At 43.2% G+C, this 19,381-nt stretch overlaps 1 protein-coding gene and 1 long non-coding RNA gene across 3 annotated transcripts in view; one reads left to right on the top strand and one right to left on the bottom strand.

The window, feature by feature from the left end:
- Positions 1-17,067, bottom strand: part of DOP1B (DOP1 leucine zipper like protein B) — a 35,408-nt gene extending 18,341 nt beyond the window's left edge. Inside the window, exons 1-13 of one of the 2 annotated variants that reach the window (XM_085078680.1) lie at positions 16,980-17,067; positions 14,388-14,562; positions 8,883-9,064; positions 8,543-8,713; positions 6,925-7,114; positions 6,222-6,320; positions 5,106-5,229; positions 4,512-4,612; positions 3,966-4,080; positions 2,196-2,316; positions 1,811-1,930; positions 1,144-1,249; positions 869-1,060 (exon numbers count right to left, since the gene is read on the bottom strand). In XM_085078680.1, the coding sequence (XP_084934806.1) occupies positions 869-1,060; positions 1,144-1,249; positions 1,811-1,930; positions 2,196-2,316; positions 3,966-4,080; positions 4,512-4,612; positions 5,106-5,229; positions 6,222-6,320; positions 6,925-7,114; positions 8,543-8,713; positions 8,883-9,064; positions 14,388-14,525 (1,659 nt within the window). In that variant the 5' untranslated portion in view covers positions 14,526-14,562; positions 16,980-17,067. Of the gene's footprint in view, positions 1-868; positions 1,061-1,143; positions 1,250-1,810; positions 1,931-2,195; positions 2,317-3,965; positions 4,081-4,511; positions 4,613-5,105; positions 5,230-6,221; positions 6,321-6,924; positions 7,115-8,542; positions 8,714-8,882; positions 9,065-14,387; positions 14,563-16,582; positions 16,708-16,979 lie in introns of those variants that run through there. The other variant, XM_085078747.1, reaches the window with a different exon arrangement.
- Positions 17,068-17,379: 312 nt separating this feature from the next.
- The window catches only part of LOC146444042 (uncharacterized), a 288,082-nt gene continuing 286,080 nt past the window's right edge, over positions 17,380-19,381 (top strand). The window contains exon 1 of the long non-coding RNA XR_014856142.1: positions 17,380-19,086. This is a non-coding gene — a long non-coding RNA (uncharacterized LOC146444042). The remainder of the gene's footprint in view (positions 19,087-19,381) is intronic.

Here is a 19,381-nt window from a genome sequence, read left to right as displayed (position 1 = left end):
ACCCCCAGAGCAGTGGTACATCTGCTGGATTATTTCTGCTCAAATGCAGGTATTTATTCTGCTGGGAGCCTTTGGCAGGCTGTGCTTGTGGGGTGGTTTTACCCCATTTATTCCTCATTCCTTACCATGGTCCTTTGCACACCAACAATACCCCATTGTGTTGCACTGAAATATTAATTGAAAGCCTTGCAGACCTAACCAGCTGTGAAGCTGGGCTGGATTGGGCAACTCCAGTTTGCAGCTATTGCATTCTGTTTCCAAAACCATTTAGATCCCATCCTCCCCAAGGGGCAGAATTGCAGTCCCAGTTTGAGACCAGGCTGAACTCCTTCAGTGCCACAAATAATCCAAACCAGCCAGAGCTGAACAACCAGCTAGAGTAACAAAGCATTAGAGAGCTCTGGAAGGAGCCAAGGAAGGTGAGTTTCAAAAAATCTTTCTTGCTGAAGTTACAGATTTCATGGAATCATGGAATGGTTGGTTGGAAGGAACCTTAAAGATCATCCAGGGGTGCAGGGACACCTTCCACTGTCCCAGGCTGCTCTAACCCCAATGTCCAGCCTGGCCTTGGACACTGCCAGGGATCCAGGGGCAGCCACAGCTTCTCTGGGAATTCCATCCCAGGGCCTCCCCACTCTGCCAGGGAACAATTCTTTCCCAATATCCCATCCAAACTTAAAATTTTTCAGTTTGCAGCCATTCCTTGTGTCCTGTCCCTCCATCCCTTGGAAATTATCTCCCTTCATCTTTTCTGTAACTCCCTCAAGTGCAGCCATTGAAATGAGGAGAACCAGCAGTTTAAAATCAGTTATGCCACCAAGAGTTTTAAGCAGTTCTAACCATTTCTGAGGGGCTGAAAATCACCTACCCCATTGCCACTGCCTGTCTCGATGTCCAGGTAGGAAGGAGGCATTTGCACCTTGCTGAGCACCTTAAAACAAGTCTTTAAGGCATGAGTGAGTTCTGGCAAACCCAACACTTCCATGTTTTCCAGGAGAGACTGCACCATGTAACTGAGCATCTGGGGAAGGTACTGAGTCTGCACTTCAGAGTAGAGCTCCTGAAATAAATGAGCAAAAGGTTAAATGAGTTATCACATCTTATCCATCACTGCTGCACGAGTGATAAATCAGGCTGCCTTACCAAAGGAATCACATCCAGCAGGAACACCAGCAGTGTGCAGAGCTCGGAGATGGTAGGAGGAGTGCTGACACTTTCCAGAGGATACCTCATCTCTGTGCATTTGTTTCTGGAGTGAAAGACACAGTCTTATGTAAGCTTTTTTCATGGCAAAATTCTGGTTACAACCCAAAGGCAGCATGAAATACTGAACAGCTTTGAGGCTTCTAACACAGCAGGAGAGAATATTCTGTCAAAGCAACCTAAGCTACATGTGGGATGCTGAAGAGCTGCTAATTTCCAGATTGAATTTCACTACTTGAAGCACAATCTCCTTTCTTAGAGTTAGAAAAGGATAAAAATAGAAATATAATGGAATCACAGGGTTAGAAAGGGCCTTAAAGACCATTTAGGATTTTTATTTTTCTTCTATAAAGACCTCTCTGCCTCCCCACCCAACCATTTTTGCTCCTTCAGTGGTTGATGTGAAAATAATTCATTTTGATCCCAGGTTGAAATTTCCATCTCATTGTTTACCTGGTTGCATTCCTGAATTATTTGTGGACACAACTTACACATCTGGCTGGTTCTATCATGTGTGATGTCCCTTAAAAACTTCAGTAAATATCATTATCCTTAACTGACAGCTCTGAAGTGGCATTTTTGAGAGGACATTGGACAGCATAAACACCTGAAACAATCCTCAAAGCATTTGGTCAGGTAATCCCAGAGGAAATCAGTGCTTAAGGATGTGATCAACAAATTCACTGTTTTGACGATTTCTGAAGCGTTTTTGTTCTCTTTGATTGCACTGGGAAGGGAAAGAAAAGGAAAAGAAAACCAGAGGTCAGTGTGGATTCTATAACATGAGCTGATGCATTCTAAAGTTTCCCCTTTCTCTACAAGCTAAAAAGCATTAATTATTTTAAATCAAAGAATAAATCATTCTGGAATAGCTGGAGTTGGAGCATCTTTCAGATGATGGAAATCACAAACCTCCCCTAAATTGCTTGATTTTCACAATTTAGCTTAAAAAAAGATCCAATTTCAGCCCAGAGTTGGAAACTTGTGTCTACCTTGCCAGGATGTTACCACTTTGATTGTAGCTGAGTTTGAGATCAGAGCCAAGGGTGTCTTTGCAGTAGGAATAAAAAGCTCTGAGAACTTCCAGGAACAGATCCCCAACAACCTGAGGCCCTGCAAGGGAAGGGAAAAACAATCCAGGAGTTGTCTACAGAGGAGGTGAAGAAATAAGAATTTCAATGCTTTAAACTTAGAATAATTTTTTTAAAAAGTAGTGTATAAAGCATTGCAATGGGTGCTTTAAATATGAAAAAAAAAAGTTTAAGTGACTAAGAAGAGCACAGAAGGTCAAAGATTCTTGTTGAGTTTGATGCCTTTAAATAATAGTTGCATTGTTAAATCCATTTCCACAGGGAGTGAAAGTCTTAATGGCTTAAGGCTCAAGGAGTTAAACTTTGTGTGCTGACTGGAACAGAAAGATTAAACTGGATAATGCAGTTTAGCTAAATATCCCTGCTTTAAAAGGGATTGATTATCCCTTTATTTGTACTTTAGATTAATGCTGGTTGTCAGGCAGCCAAGCAACACATCCAGTAGGGTAATGTCTCTCATTTACTTTCTAAATTAGATTAATCAATACGTTTATAATGGAAACAACCTTGGTCTCTTTGGCAACGTCACTTCCCACGCAGAATATTTTTAAATCCTCAAAATATTTGTCAAGTCACTTTGGTTTAATTCTTTAGGGCAGAAAGATGAATTTGTCCTTGAAAATAAGGATGGGCAGAGCCTCATCCCTCTGGTGCTGCATGGACACAACAGGACAGACCTGGCACAGGGAAGTGAATTCCAGCAAATAAACTCCATGGAACAAATGGGAATATTGAGATAAGGGTGGAAGTGCTTCTTTGTAAGTGACCTCTCAGTTCAGGGCACAGAATTCCAGAATCATCAGGGTGGGAAGAGTCCTTCAGGATCAGCCAGTGCCACCCCAGCAGCACCAGCATCACCCAAACCATGTCCCCAAGGGCCACATCCAGACTGCTCCTGAACACTGCCAGAGACAGGGACTGCAAACCTCCCTGGGCAGCTCATCCCAAGGCCTCACCACTCTGACAGGGAAATTTTCTTTCACAATCTCCAATCTGCCCCTCTCCAGGTGCAACCTGAGGCCATTTCCTCTTCTCCTTTCCCTTGGGACACTCAGCACAGCCTGACCCCCCGGCTGTCCCCTCCTGGCAGCAGCTGTGCAGAGCCACAAGGTTCCCCTGAGCCTCCTTTGCTCCAGCCTCAGCTCTTTCCCAGCTCCCTCAGCAGTTTTCCAGCCCCTTCCCAGCTCTGTTCCTGCCCTGGACACTCTGCAGCCCCTCCAGGTCTCTCCTGCAGGACCAGAACTGGACACAGCCCTGCAGGAGCCTCTCAGTGCCCAGCACAGAGGGACAATCCCTGCCCTGCTCTGCTGGACACACAACTCCTGATCCAGCCCAGCTGCCATTGGCCTCTTGTCCCCCTTGTCCCCCTGGCTGTGTCCAGCTGCTGTCACATCACCCCCAGGGCCTTTCCTGCCTGAGCAGCTCTCAGGACACTCTGTCCCCAGCCTGTGGGTTTGGGGTTGTGCTGACCCAACAGATGTGCATTTTCCTCACTGGGATCCATCCATCTCTGCAGAGATAACCTGGAGAGGGAATTTGTTCCCAAGCAGAGCCAAGGCAAGGAACAGCCTCCTGCACACTCCCACACAGCAGCTTCAGGATTGGGAAGGACTGTGCAGGGGTTTAAATCCTACCCAGAGCTGGGACAGTGCCCAGGGACAAACAATTTACCTATTTCAGGCTTGTCCAGGAGGCTGATAAGGATCCGGAAGGGTTTCAGATAAGCCTGGTGCTGTTCCTCTGGGTCAGACTCAGGGAATTTCTGATGCAAAATCACAATCAAGCTCTAGGAGAAGGAAAACATCCCAATGTAATACATCAGAGACAGCCTGTCATCTCATTAAGAGCTGAAGTGTTTCTAAATTTGATTTTGCTTAGGACTGGCTACAAATGAACTCCAATTTTCCATCCGGGGCTGACAAATCAATGCCATCTTCCCATTATCTCCACTCATGGCTGATTTTATCCAGAGAAGCATTTTTAAATAATTCAGGTAATGCAGCTAAGATGCTTCCCTTTGGTTTCCTTAGATTCCATAAGCAATGCAATATTGGGATAAATACAACACAGAGGCTTTGAGAGAGATGGAAATATAACCACGGGGAGAGAGAGTGAAGGACAAACCAATAATTGGGAATAATTCTGGACACAGTTTGTGCTAACATGTAAAGGATCACAAATTGATCTGGAATGTATCTGTATACAATGAACACCAACCTCAACCAAAAGATCCTTAGAGTATTTTCCAAAGAAATAAACAGCATGGTCTTCAGAAGTGGTGGAGTCTGGAGCAAAAGTGCCACCTTTAATATCAGAGCCTACGAGAAAACAGAGGCAGGAGGAGCTCAGAGAGCACTCAACACAGGGGTTTATACTGAAATTTCACTGTATTTTTAACCTTTGTCATTTCAACAGCCCATAGGTCCCAGTTTGAGGCATCTGGATATTCAGCACAGCACATAAATCAAAATCAAGGCCAGATAAATGTGGGAATTAGTATTTCTGCCAGAAAAATAGGGTTCAAATAGTGCCCCAGTCCTTTCATCCACTGAATCACTTCACAACAAGCTGGGGGTGGAACCAGAACTTCTCAGACACCCTGGGATTCAGAGGGAAATAAATTCACCTCTGAAGAGGAGCCCTGTTTGCCATATGTTTGATTATATTAAGGCACTTAATAAACGGCAAATAAACACCACTTTACTTTATCATCATTCAGTAACAGCTGAAAAAGCTTCTTGCAGTATTAAGCATTGATTTTTTTGCTCTTGATATCCAGAATATTGAATCTTCCAGGATTTTGTACATTACCTAGCAACCATGCATACAATCTCCTGTTGAGGGACATGTCTCTCCTCAGCAGTGTCTGGGTGGCTGCTGACAGGATATAAACCAAATCAGCCCTTTTTAGCAGGATGGTGCTTTCCCTGCAGTCCTGGGGTGGAAAAGAAAGATATTTCAGCTGTTTGGGAGCACTGAAAGGAGTCAAGATTGGGGATGGGGTGGGTTTTTAACTGGGAATGTTCATGTTTTGGGGAAAAGGTAACAAACCATCAACAGGAAGATGTTTTGTGTAATAAAAATCTCGAGGAATCTGACACAGGTGGGATCATGGAATCTCAGTGTGGTTTGGGTTGGAAGATCTTAAAAATCATCCTATTCCACCCCAGCCATGGCAGGGACACCTTCCACTGTCCCAGGCTGCTCCAACCCCAATGTCCAGCCTGGCCTTGGACACTGCCAGGGATCCAGGGGCAGCCACAGCTTCTCTGGGAATTCCATCCCAGGGCCTCCCCACCCTGCCAGGGAACAATTCCTAATTCCCAAGATCCCATCTCTCCCTGCCCTCTGGCACTTTGCAGCCATTCCCTGTGTCCTGTCCCTGCAGCCCTTGGCAATTGTCTCTCTCCATGTTTCCTGCAGCTCCTTCAGGCACCAAAAGGCCACAATGAGGTCACCCCAAAGCTTCTCCTCTCCTTAAGATTTAAAAATCCTTGCTCCATTCAAAATACCCCAACAAACAACGGGAATCAATGGGAACAATTCTTGTTCCAAGTAATATTTTCTCCCCTGGTTTTCACCACAAACAGCTTAGCTTAGTGTGGACAATTCCAAAATCCTAATTGACAAAACTCAATTTTTTTCCCATATCACTTTCTCAGGCCTGGATACTTCAAGCACATCCCAAATATCCCCCAAAAGGCCTCATGAAATTCTGTCTTCAGTCATGTCTTACTTTGAAGCTGCAAAGCCTCTGGAAAGCAGCAGAGTCTCCTCCACCCCTAAAATCGATGTGGCACAAGAAACCCCAAAATCCACTGATTTAGGAGGTACAAAATGCAGCCTTTTGGCACTAAGAGAGGTGGGAGCTGGGCTGGGTGCACAGAACACACCTTCTGTGGGAAAATCCCTAAATAATCCTCTTACCAAAGCTGTATAAAATGGGAAAAAGAAGAGGATTGCTTCCAGAGTGTTCCTCTGCACAAGGACATTGGAATCCAGCACTGACACACACAGAGATTTGATCTGGAAAAGGAAAACACAACATTTAGATGGCAATCAAATCATCACAGGAAGGGAAGGAAGAAAGTTTGGCAAGCTGTGAATAATATTTTGGTGAAATAAGAGGATAATTACAATTTAACTCCTGCACCCAGAGTGAGTTCAAACAACTTTTTCTGGGTATTAAAAGAATTGTCAATAGCTGGTTTTGTAACAATTCAGAATTTCCCAGAGTTACATCACCAGACAAGATGTAAAGCCTCACAAAATGCAGATATTAAAGTTAGTATTAAAATCAGTGTTACACTTATTCCATCTCTCAACATGAATTACTCCCTACAGAAGATTTCCATTTCACTGGAAAAATAACAAGACACTAAATTTCAGAACTAAATTTCAAAAATAAAAAGACACTGAAGTTCAAAACTGCAAACATTTTGGGAACTGCACATTTAACATTATAACCAGAAAAGCTGCTCTTCAACATTAAATATATAAACAATTTCAAAGCATGGACCTTTCAGCCTCTCTTTCTCTCTCCTCAAAAATATTTTTAATTGCATGGCATCCTAATTTAACCCAGAGCAGGCCCAACCTGCTGGGATTGTGGAGTGCAAACTGAACTTACAGTGAGTTTATAATCAGTGCCAAGCATGAACTTCTGCTGTTTGCCAGAGAGCTCCCTGTTGATGTGGCTGACAACAAAGAGGGAAGCAGGGAGCCTGATGGAAGGGCTGCCCAGCACACTGCCCCAGAGAGCTCCATAAAACACCTCCTGGCCCATCAGCAGGGACAGCTTCACCAGCAGGGCATCTGTTCTGTACACACACACACAGAAAAAGGAGAAAAAAACCCTTTGTTAGATACTTTTATACCACAAAAAGGTAATTATGCACAGAAATAATTGATATAATTTGATTTTTTCATCTTTGTGTTACAACTGAACATAATCTCAGGATGGTTTGGGTTGGAAAGGACCTTAAAAATCATCTCATTCCACCCCCTGCCATGGGCAAGGAATCCTCCTCTAGATGGTGGATGAATCTCATTGTGCAAAAACAATCAAAGTCACTCAATTCTTTGTCATTAAAACCAAGTTTCTGGGCATCCATTGGAAAGTTCTCCAGGAAATATCTGCAAATATTTAGCTCTGACCAAATAACTGCAGCACGTCTGCAAAATATTTACGGTCAGAAGTGTGAAATGCTAAATTGGAAGTATTTAAGCACATGCTGAAGTCCGAAAGTCAAATTTATCAGTCTGGCAGCTGGAAATTATCCTAAAAATTTCTACTTTTAAATCAATTTTTAAGACACTGGAGGAAGAAAAACAAGAGATGTGAAGTCCCCTGGATCCCTGAGTCTCTTCCCGCCCAAACCATTCTGTGATTCCACGAGATAAAACAACACCAGGCTGAAGCACAACCTCAGCACTCTGGCCACTTTCAGGAACAGCAGGAGATTTATTAATTTTAATTAATTTATTCATTTTAGTCCTCAATATTGAAGGTTCTGAAAACACTCAGTGGAGAGCCTCTCACGAAAAAGGATTTCAAATTAACCTAAAACACCTTCTGACAAGACATTCTGGGATCAAAATCATTGCAGTGAGTAAACTAAAGAAAAACTTCCTCATGTAAGTTTGTATTTCACAAAAAACTCCACTAAATTATTTTTAACATAAATATTTCACTAGATTTATGAAATATATTTCACTAGAATTGTGAAATATGTATTATGAACTATATTAATTTATTCCTGTCTGATCCAGCTTGGTCAAGGCAAAGAGGAAAATGATGCCATCAAAATTAGGGGAAAAAGTTAAAAACCCAGAGGTCAGATATTGGAAGTTTATCTGCAGTTCTCATTAACTCCCTGCTCCATGCTTTTGTCAGATTATATGGAAATACTGGAAAGCATTCAGCTGCTCTCTCATATTGAAGTATTCAAATAGAATTTCTCTCCAGAGCAGTGGTCAGGCTAATTATTCAGGGGTTCAAAGGAGCTTTAAGAAATTTTTATTCCTTTCTCTCAGCACATCTATTTTTAATCCTCCTTTCCCTCTTCTCTTCCTGTGATGGAAATAGAGGAAAAAGGGTTTTTCCACTTCATCTTCCCCAGTCTCACCATCCTTTCACCTACAGAATCTCTTTTATCTATAGAAATCTGACAGAAATTTCTTGAGAATTCCCTAGAAAAGCAAAATACTGGATAGTGCTTAAATTAATAGGGAATAATTAATGTTACCTGTCATAAATTTCTGATCCTTCTTCCAAGCCAGGCAGCAGCCCAATGACAAAGGCCTGGAGACCAGGCAGGAGGGACTTCTGGAGAGGGAGAAAATATTTCTCATACAACCCGAGGAGAACAGGTCTCACTGACATTGCTGCATTTGCCAGCAGAGGGAACAAACCAGAGCTTGGAATCAAAAAGAAAGACAAAAAAAAAAAAAATTAGTTAATTCAAATAGAATTGGTTAGAATAGAATTCAAAGAGAATTCAAAGAGAATTCAAAGAGAATTCAAATAGAATTCAAATAGAATTCAAATAGAGATGGTTATGCCTTAGGAAAAAAAAATTAAATTACCTGTACAAGAATAAATCCTTGGCAAGCCATTTTGTGCCAATGATTTTAAAGATGATTTCATAGGTTTCTAAAGCCTTTAAGTGCACCCCACTGGGCAGGGCTGGGTGCAAACACTGGGATAACCTTTTACTGATGATCAGCCTTCTGGGCAGCAGAGAATACTTGAGGTTACTCTGGAGAGCCTGCAGGAGGAAAGGAGAGGAGAATAAAGAGGTAAAATGTGAAATATAAAATATTATAATGGCTGCATGTTGAAGATTGAGAGGAATGATGAGAGGGACTAAATGTATTCAAGGGTTTTACTAACAGCATTTTGTTACAGTGAAACTGCTAACTGCATTTTGTTACACTGAAACAGCAGAATTCTGCAGTTGAATTTTTATGTAGAATCAGCAATGGAAAATTTAGAAAAGCCTGGTTTACTCTGCTTGGAGGAGGGAAAAGGAAGTCAAAGAGCAGGACTGGGACAGGGTATTCTTATCCCATCTCCAGGGGAGGTAGGGAAGTGGCAAGAAGAGCATCTCAGCTTTTAAGAAATAAAGAAAGAATTAGAGATTCATCTTTTCTCATAAATTTTCATTTCATGTATAGAATCATGGATGGTTTGGGTTGGAAGGACCTTAAAGCCCATCCAGTGTCACCCCTGTCACCTTCCCCTGCCCCAGGCTGCTCCAAGCTCCATCCAACCTGCCCTTGGACACTTCCAGGAGCAGCCACAGCTTCTCTAGTTTAATATCTATATTCACTGCACTGATGTAGAAGTAAAAGATCTTCAGGACAGGAAATAATTCAATAAGTTTTGGTGGTGGGGCAGGTTTTAGGTAAAACTGTGCCTCCCTTGTTTGGGAAAGGTTATTCCTTTCCTGGAGCCACCAAAGCATTTCAGCAGGGAAAGAAATAAGTTTTCTCTTCAAGTCAGAGACAATTAAAAAGAGAAGTTGCAAGTCAAGGCTTTGATCAGTCTGCAAACACAAACAGATGTTCTAGTGGATGTTTGGGAGGTTTCCAGGATCAGGCAAATTCTTGACTCTCTCCAAAGTTAAATCATGGTTTTATCCTATGGCATTGTTTTCAATTTGAGGTTCTTCTATCCTGCTTGGAAAAGCAGCAGAATAAATCCTGAAATAAAGCCAAGCCAGGTCACTTTAACACTGAACACTCCTCAGCAGGGAGGGGAGGAGATCAAACCCAGCAGCACCTTTCAGAAGGACCAGCTGGCAGAAAATTTACTCAAGAAGAAGAAAGGTTGAGAGTTTATAACAACAGCAAACAGAAATGTCACACCATCCTGGCAGAAACACAGATGTCACTTAGAGCCACTTCATTTCCTTCCTTCTCTTCCTCCCCCAGGATGGGCAGATCTGCATTTCATGGATGATAAAAACCAGAACCCAAGAACAGAGCAATATTTCATATATTGAACTAAACCAGGTTATATTTGTGGAGTTACCATTTTTATACCTTTTCTATTTGAGACATTTACCCATGTGTTGGATGAGGAATATTATTTCAACATTAAAACCCTTAATATTCATAAGAACTTTGAAGATTGCTTGAAAGCTGGACTTTGAAACTTTCTAATTATATTGCTTGGCAAGTATTTGCCCACACCCTCTCTGTATATTTATAGACATAAAAGGAGTTAATTACAAAAAAAAAGTAGGCCAGTGGTAAATATTTTCCCTTTCAGTGTTCAGAGTGAACAAATACCATCTTCATATTCCAACAGCCGCTGGCAGAAAGGTTTAGGTTCTTTCCAGCTTCCCCAAAATTGCAGAGATCTAAGAATTTTAAAAGGCTTGAAAGGAATTAATTAGCAGAGGGATCTCACTGAAATAGGAGTGACAGGATAATAAGACTGATTCCTAAATGCTAATTAATTTCCTCGAGCTGACAGGCAAAGTTAAGAAGTTTGAATTTTAAGTACTCTGAGCTTCCACAAGTGAGAAAAGAATAAGGCATCAGGACCCAGGAATGCTGAAATTATAACTTTGGCTGCTAGAGGTGAACAAACTTGAGATCTCATTCCCACATCACTGTTCCCAGGTTCAGGATTTGCCACTAAACAGAAGGATGCTCAGAATTTCTGTGAAATTTGCCAATAAAAGTACAGAATTGTCTACAAAAAGAAAACTTGCTATTTTTTGCACCTGCGCCTTAAAATGAAACCAAACCCACACACACACAGAGAGGAATATTTGCATTTTCTCGTTCCTGGTTTAATTCCTTCTGCACAGCTCTGCAGCACCACTAGAAAACTGCTGACAAATTGATAAAAAACCCATGCAAGTCAAGTGAACATTTTTATTTTCATTACTAGGATTCCAGAAAAAGCAGCACCAATTTTTAAGATTATCTTCAATTAGGAGACACCACAATTCTTGTTTAAACAACAGTGATTGTGAGGAGAGAGGGAGAAGAAGAACCTGTGATTCCATTTTCCACTGATTCATTTTCCAAGTAAAAAAAAAAGTTCTAAACAGACCTCTAGCTTCCAAAGAAATACCATTAATTTTATGCCATGAATAGAATGAATTTTAAAGGTGGTTTTCAGTAAAGTAGGAGCTGGAGTTGTATTAAAAAAGAGGGGGAAAGGTGTATAAAATATCCTCAGTCCTGCAATGGACATTGCATTTGTCCATTGGGTTTGGTGAAAAAATAAGGGATTAGGAAAAACTTCTCAAAAATAGAAATAAGGTTTGTCTTCAGCATTAGTCTGTAAGTGAGCCAGCAGCTGGGATAAAGCCCTGGCAGTCTGAGTTTTCATATGAAGCAATTGGTTAATTAATAGCTGCACTCATTAAATCCCTGGTTCAGAAAAATCCTCTTCTTCTCTCCCTCAAGAACAGACAGATTGTGACATGGAGTGTTGCTGTTCAAACAAACCACAGTGTGCAGCTGCAATGAGTTTTGGGGCTTATTTTCCTTTCCCTTCCCAACAGAACAAGGGTTTGGGTGAGATCAGGTTCACCTTGAAGTTTCTGAGGCAAGAAAAGCCTTCAGAATTAAAAAGTAACAGATTGATTTTCTGTTGGAAATTGGATTTTTTTTAATTGCTTTGAAATTGCAGAGTAAAGACTGTAAGTTGGATTTCCAGACTTGTGTTATGTCCAAGGATAAAAAGCAGTTTGAAAGTGCTCTTTTAGAGCAAATACTACTAAATTCCAGAATGGATTAAAGATCATTTTGTTCTAACCCCAGCCATGGCAGGGACACCTTCCACTGTCCCAGTTTGCTCCCAGCCCCAATGTCCAACCTGGCCTTGGACACTGCCAGGGATCCAAGTTTAAAAGGCAACATCTCTCTACCCCAGCAGCTTTTGAATCAGAGTATGAAAGTGATTTCTCACTGAAAACTAAATCCTTAAAGCATTGACATCCAGATTTGCTGCCTGTTTGGTCCACCTGCTTGCATCTGCCCATTTATATCCTTATTTATAAATATTGCTCTCCATTGTTTCTCTTCTCTCTTGATGATGTAGAACACCCACAGCCTTCAAATTAACCCCCCAAAATCTTTCCCTTGTAAGCTTGGGGTGTAAAATAAACGAGCAAATTCTGCCAATTCCCTCATGCTCACACCTGGTAGCTGCAGCTCTTTGTCCCTGCAGGGGAGATTCAGCTTTTCTGACCTCAGAAATCCCAAAAAACCCCAAAAACCATAGACAAAACCGCAGTAACTCACCTCAAGCTCCCCATAAAACCTAGGAGGAACACACACAATTTTAGGACAACATTCACCTGACCTACTTGAAGCAAGAGATGAGTCACAAAACAAAAAAATAAACCCCTTTATTCCTCTGCCTGTCTAAAAGCAATTCAAGGTGAAGCTGTGTGTGCTGAAGTCATGTCAAGTTAGATGAGGCTCATCTCCCTTAAAAGATGAAATAAAAAGTCTCTCCATTCAGATGTTGCTTCCCTGGTTCCACAAGTCACCATGAAATATTATTTAGAGCTGTAGAAGCGAGAGAGAAACTCAAAAACAACCTCCAGTTTTCCAGAATCACAGAATCATCAAGGCTGGAAGAGATCTTTAAGACCATCAAGTAATAACAGAGAAGTAGCAGAGTTGTTTTTCTGCACCAGCCAAGGAGCAGCTCCCTCCATTCTTTTTACCTTATTTTTAAGGAATAAGAGCCTCTCTTGCTTCCTACAGACCTTGGATTACCTGGAGGGTGATGCCTCTGAGCTTTATGGAAATAAGACAGTGTTTGTGTCTCAATAGTGCCTGCAGGAGAAAAAGCCTTAGAAAAATATTACACCCATAGAGGTAAGAACACCTTTCACACAGCTCTGGAAAAGAACTTCTGAACTTCTTGATTTCTTGTGTTTTGTCCTTCCTTTTCTCAGCATTTTCATGTGTGATTAAGATAAATTATCCCTGCACTCCCAGGATCCTCAATGCAACCATGTGGAGTTTGTAAATACAATTTTATCACTGAGATCCTGCTGATCTCCTCCCTCCTGCTCATCCACCTCCACTGCTGACTGCAGGGAAAATGAGGTTTTCCTGTTAGAAACACCTCCCCCAACCCTGATAAAACTCAACAATAATATTTCTGTTTGAGGCTGTAGGAGACCAAGTCATCAGAGGAGTTCAGGGAATAGTTACTGACATCTGATTTCTCAGTCTTCCTTTTGGCAACACCTTCCCCTGCCACATCATCCTCATTTTCACATAACAGACAGGGCTGAACACTGGGGATGATTTGCTCCACCAATTCTTAAGCTCCTAAAAAGATTAAATCCATAAAATCCCACAGCAGATGGACTGCTGGATCAGCTGAAAGCTTTTCCCTTGGTTTCTCCCCTGCTGCCACAGATTTTGGCAATTCTGCACCTGAATAAGAGTCTCAGGTAGATGTTCAGCAGTTCAGAGTGTTCATCTGGGTCAAGATAAAAGATCAAAGCATTTCTCACTCTATTTATTTCATAGTTTCCCTTTTGAGAAAAGCATTTTGAAGGCCTCTGGCTCTTGACTCAACAGCAATCAGGATGCAACAGTGAAGGCAGAAATGTGGAACTCTTGTCCCAAAACAATATTTCTTTCTGTCTGTCTCGCTCCATGGTCATACAAAATACAACACCAAATGTCCCCAAATCCAAGGGAAGGACACAGCCAATAAATGTGACCTTTAAATATAAGTTCTCTCTCAAAAAATATTCTAAAATGTGACCTCCTGTTTTCTAGAAAAGCTTTTTAGCTGCTCTAGAGGGAGTAGCAGCACTGAGGGTTTCTTTGATGCAAAAATTTAATTAAATTAAATTAACTTTGATGCAAAAATTAAATTAACTTCGCAGTATAAAGGAAGCAAATACCATTTGAAGGAAAGCTCCGTCAGTTTCACCAGAATTTCTCACATTTATACAAAAAATACTGACTTAGCTCCTTCTATTATTTTCCTGAAGTGCATTTTCAATTTTTCCAAGTGCTGTAAGTGACAGAAAAGTTCATAACAATACAGATATAACAAACAAATGACAAAAGATTCCCCTGACACTGTACCTTATTGAGTTTGCCAAGGGAAGAGATCAGATCTGCCCATTCACTGGATGATTCAAAGTTCCTCAAAGCTTTCTCAATGGCTGAAGAATAATTCCTGTATCTGTAATCCCCAAGTAAATCCTGCTCTTCTGGATCCATCTTGGGTTCTCATAGCAAGGTGGAACCTGCTGGTGAACTAAAACATGCCAAGAGTTACAAAAACAACCCACATTTCCGCTGTGGCACCCCTGAGATAACAAGAAATGTGGAGAAGCACTGCCAGAGCACAATAAACAGGTCAGCAGACCAACATTTCGACACAAAGTTAAAAATAATTCCCTGGGCGTGACTCGAACTCGCCACTGCCTCTTCCAAAAGCTTTGCAGTCACTTTTTCCTGTTTTTGGAGTGTGTTTTTTCCCTTCCATGCACGTGGATGTCACACAATAACAAAGGGAAGGATTACAAAGTCGCCCTCCAAGCACTGACAAGGAGTTGGAAAGCTGAAAAATTGTTTTCATAACTCATCCCCTGTGCTTTGCAAGGTCACCTGGAGCATGGAATGGGAAATATTTCCTATCAAAGTCCAGCTTTGCTGAGGAATCCTGCTAAAGGGCTCTCAGCCCACAGCAGAAGGAGCTCTCAGAGCTCTGCAGCTCAGCTTGGCAGCAGCAGATGCTCAAGTCCAAGTCCAAGGTGTTGTGCCAAAATGCCAAGCCATGCGTTATAATCTCCCTGTAGTTCAACAAAAAGCAGCTGTAGAGTTTTATATTTAAAAATGATTTGTTCAGACCTGATTTGCCTCTATTTTGCAGGGTGTTTAGGTTAAAAATCCTTGTTTAGAACGATGGGAAGCAAGAATAGTTGGATTTTTCCCACCGAAAAATCCCTCCTTGTCTCCTTTGCTACCTCTGACAGCAGTTCTGTTAGAAAACATAAAAATATTCTTCTAGGATATTTTAAGTATGCTTAGGTTTAGGTTTAGGTCAATCCCTGCTGCATCACTGATTCAGAAAAGAAATCCCAGCTCTGTAACAAAACATTTTGCATTTCTGGAAGACATCTGCATTCAGTCTCCTGCTGTCAGGACACAAAAATAAACCCAAGCCATCCTCCATATCCTTTAAAACATTAAATATGTCATAATGAACAACTATAACTCCATCAACAGAAGGGTTTGGGGAGGAAACTCTCACAAAGAGGAAAATGCTGGATGAATCCAAAAAAGAGAAAGGATTTAAGTGCAGGTTTAAGCACCTTTGCAGTCCCCTGAGCAGGATTCAGGCACTGCCAATACAACCACCCCGTGCCAGCTAACCTGGATCCACCTCCATGGAAAAATAAAATTATCACACAGTGTCATCAGGGCCAGATTGGGTTGGTTTGTTTGGCTACAGCGAGGGTTTAATTTTGGTTTTATCAGGATGTTTGCAGTGCTTCTCACAGCAGAGAGAGGGAAAACAGAGAATAACACTTATCTGGGATCTAGCTGCTCTTGTTCCAACAAGGATTTTTAAAAAAAAGAAAGCAAATCCTCCCATAAAACCCAACAAAGTGGAAAAGCTGCAAGATACTGTCAGCAAAAATTAAGAGTAATCTGATAGAAACACTGGGCAAGACATGGAACCTTATTTCCCTCATCTCAACTAAGTATCTAAATCATGGGATTGTTTCTTACTGCTGAGAACAAAGTGTGAGCTGGGAAGTTATTCCAGCAGCTCTGCCAGGTCAGGGCTGCTGCCACTTCCATGGAGAAGAGATTTGTCTGCATCACTTAGAATCAGGCAGCTCGTTTGCTGACAGCAGACATTCAGCTCTTAAGATATTTTGTTTGGATTTCTGCAGTGAAAAGACAGGGAAATAGTTGATTTCCACCCAGAAAAGCAGGGATGGAAGTAATTATTCAGTGTGGATTGGTATTCCTGTCGGATGTCAGCAAGGTTTGACAAAATCCAATAACCTAAATAAGGCCAAAAATCGTGTTTCTGATAGGAAACAAAGGCAGGAAACTAAATAATAATATAAAATAATTAAAAAGCTATACAAAAGCCACTCGCCAGTGACCTTTAGGCATGTCTCCCAAATCCCAGGTGACAAACCTCCTTAGTAAACCCTGATGTAAACAATTATCCATCAACTTCCAGCACTGATGGTGCCAGGCTCTTCTCAGTGGTCAGGACGAGGAGCAATAAACTAAAAGCAGGAATTCCACCTCACCACGAGGAAGAGCTTCTTTCCATGGAGGTGGCAGAGCACTGAACAGCCGCCCAGGGAGAATCGTGGAATGAGCTGAGCTGGGAAACATCCATCAGGATCATCCAGAGCCACCCTATCCCTGCCCAGACCCAACATCCAGCCTGGCATTTCTGGGGAAGGTATCCGAGCCCTCCTGGAGCTCAGGCTGTGCCCGTTCCCTGGGAATGCCCTGGATGGCAGCTATTCCAGAGCCACCCGGCCGCGTTCCTGTGTCACCTGCCGCCGGTGACCGCGCCTTGCCGGGGCTGGAGCGGATCACCTCCGGGGATGATCCATTCCGGGATTGTCCCGGGCCGGCTGAACAGGCCAGCGCTGCCCCTCGGCCGGCTGCCCTCCCGTGCCCTCCCGCCCCTCGTACCTGCGCAGGGCCCCGGGGCCGCCGGCGGCGCTGGGGTGAGGCCTGGCGGCGGGCGGGAGCGGCTCGGCAGTCCCTATGGAAACGCGGCCCTGTGCAGAGCCGCCCTACGGAACACACACCGCCCCCGCCCGCGCCGCGAGGGCCGCACCGGGGCCGCACCACCGAGCGCCGCGCGGGGAGCGCCGCGGCATGGCCCACAGCGGCACGGCTCCGGCTATCCCGACCAGCCGCTGTCGTTGTCCCGCGCTGCCGCTGTCACCCTTCTCCCGGTGCCACCCGCTGTCGCGTCGCGCCACAGCCCGCAGCGCGTCATCCGCCTCTCCTCCCCCGCCGCGGGGACATGGTACTGCCCGGCGGGCGGAGCGGGCCGCCCAGCGCCCCCTGGCGGCGCGGGCAGGGGCGGCAGCTCCGCGCCGGGAGAGCCCCGGGAAGCACCGGGAGAATCCCGGGAAGCACCGGAGAGCTCCGGGAGAATCCCGGGAAGCACCGGAGAGCTCCGGAATGCACCGGAGCATCGGCTCCCCGGCCGGGCCGCTCCCTTCTCCCGCCGCACCGCCTCCCAGGCTCTGGAAACAAGGACAACCTCGCCTGTCCCCGCCCCGCCGGAGCTGCCCTGCAGGTAAAGGAGTGGCGGCACTTCCAGCTTCGCTTCTGGTCCGGCTGGGTTTAGGAATGAAGCGTTTTGGGGAAATCTTGATGGGTTTATGGTGGGATGTCGCACTGAGAGTGGGCTCGAGCTCGAGAGAAGGAGCCATCTGTTCGTGATGGTGATGGTGCTGGGTTTGTGGTGCTCTGACAGCAAACCGAAGGAACAAACAAAACAAACAGAAGCAAAATAGCCATGGGAAGTAAATACAGGATCGTGCCCGACAAGGATTCATATACTGCGGAAACATATTGTTTAACCTCGGTTTCTCTCCAAATTCCCTTACTTTTTCCTTTGCTATCTCTTCTCCTCCCCTCTTCCCTCCCCTTCCCTTCCCTCTTCCTCTCCTCTCTTTTTGTTTTAACATGCGGACAGAAAATCCTGGCTGTTCACAGCAGCTGGAAAAAAAAAATCAAGGGAAATGCATTTATCCAGTTGCTCAAGGTGAGAGAACAGAAACTGTTCAGAGTTTGATGGATACTGTTTCAGCAATGACAATAAGTTACATTAAGTATTAAGTAACACATTAAATATTAAGTTACATTACATAAAGTACAGTAAGTACATTAAGTGTTACATTAATATACTGTTTTCTTTTCTTGACACCAGCAGTCTTTCCCCTTCCTGGCTAGATTTTAGGAATGTCTTTCTGCACTGCACCAATTCAAGTTTCAATTTCTAAATTTTACAATTATTCTTGGAAATGCATGTCAGTACTTCTGAACATGTGCCCGACTGAGCAAAGAACTTGTATTTGTGATGATGTCCTTAAGACATGACATTTATGTCCTAAAATACGGTATGTTAGGATGTTTTCCAATAACTTTCTCAGGGGGTGGAACTGATTAAGCTTTAAGGTCCCTTCCAACCCAAACATTCTGTGATTCCATGATTCTCATTCAATGGCAGTGAGGTGCCATGAAAAGAAAACCAATAAATCAAGTGTAAAAGTTTTGTACAGGACAACACACCACGATTATTTCATTATTATTTCATTCTTCCCTAACCTTTAAACTTCATATTCAGCAAGGGTACCAGAATTTGAAAGCAAGAAAACAATTCCCACACAACAGACCCGGGAGAGAAGGAGGGAGGCAGTTAAAAGAAAGGAAATAAATAATTGATGAATTTGGGGAACATCTGTCCCCTCTCCTTCCTTCTGTTCATCCCATGAGTTGTTTATAATCAACATCACCATGAGAAATAAGAGTGATTATCCAGCTATCACCTCCCACTTTGCTTCCTCCCCCTAACACAAAGCTGTTTAATGAAGTACAAATGGTGTGAAAGGGCTTAAATTTAGAATTTGAAATACACAGAACCATCATAGAACGGTTGGAAGGGATCTTAAATCCCACCCAGTGCCACTCCAGCCATGGCAGGGACACCTTCCACTGTCCCAGGCTGCTCCAAGCCCCAATGTCCAGCCTGGCCTTGGACACTGCCAGGGATGGGGAATTTGTAATCTCTCTGGACAATCTCTTCCAGAGCCTCACCACCCTCACATGAAGAATTTCTTCCTAATAATCAATCAAAACCTGCTCTATTTCCAGTTCAGGCCATTCCCCCTTGTTCTGCAGCTCCATGTCCCTGTGAAAAGTCCCTCTTCAGTCCCCTGGCAGCTCCTTTAGGCACTGAAAAGATGCTCTAAGGTCACCCCAGAGCCTTATTTTCTCCAGGATGACTTTTACACCTGCTGTAAAACTTGCAAACCTAGAATTTGGCTTGAATGCAAAAAAAAAAAACCCAAACCACC

The sequence above is a fragment of the Lichenostomus cassidix genome, chromosome 1, assembly GCF_008360975.1.
Source record: "Lichenostomus cassidix isolate B80296 chromosome 1, HeHo_3.0, whole genome shotgun sequence".
Taxonomy (NCBI): domain Eukaryota; kingdom Metazoa; phylum Chordata; class Aves; order Passeriformes; family Meliphagidae; genus Lichenostomus; species Lichenostomus cassidix.
This window is presented reverse-complemented; position numbering and strand designations above follow the sequence as displayed.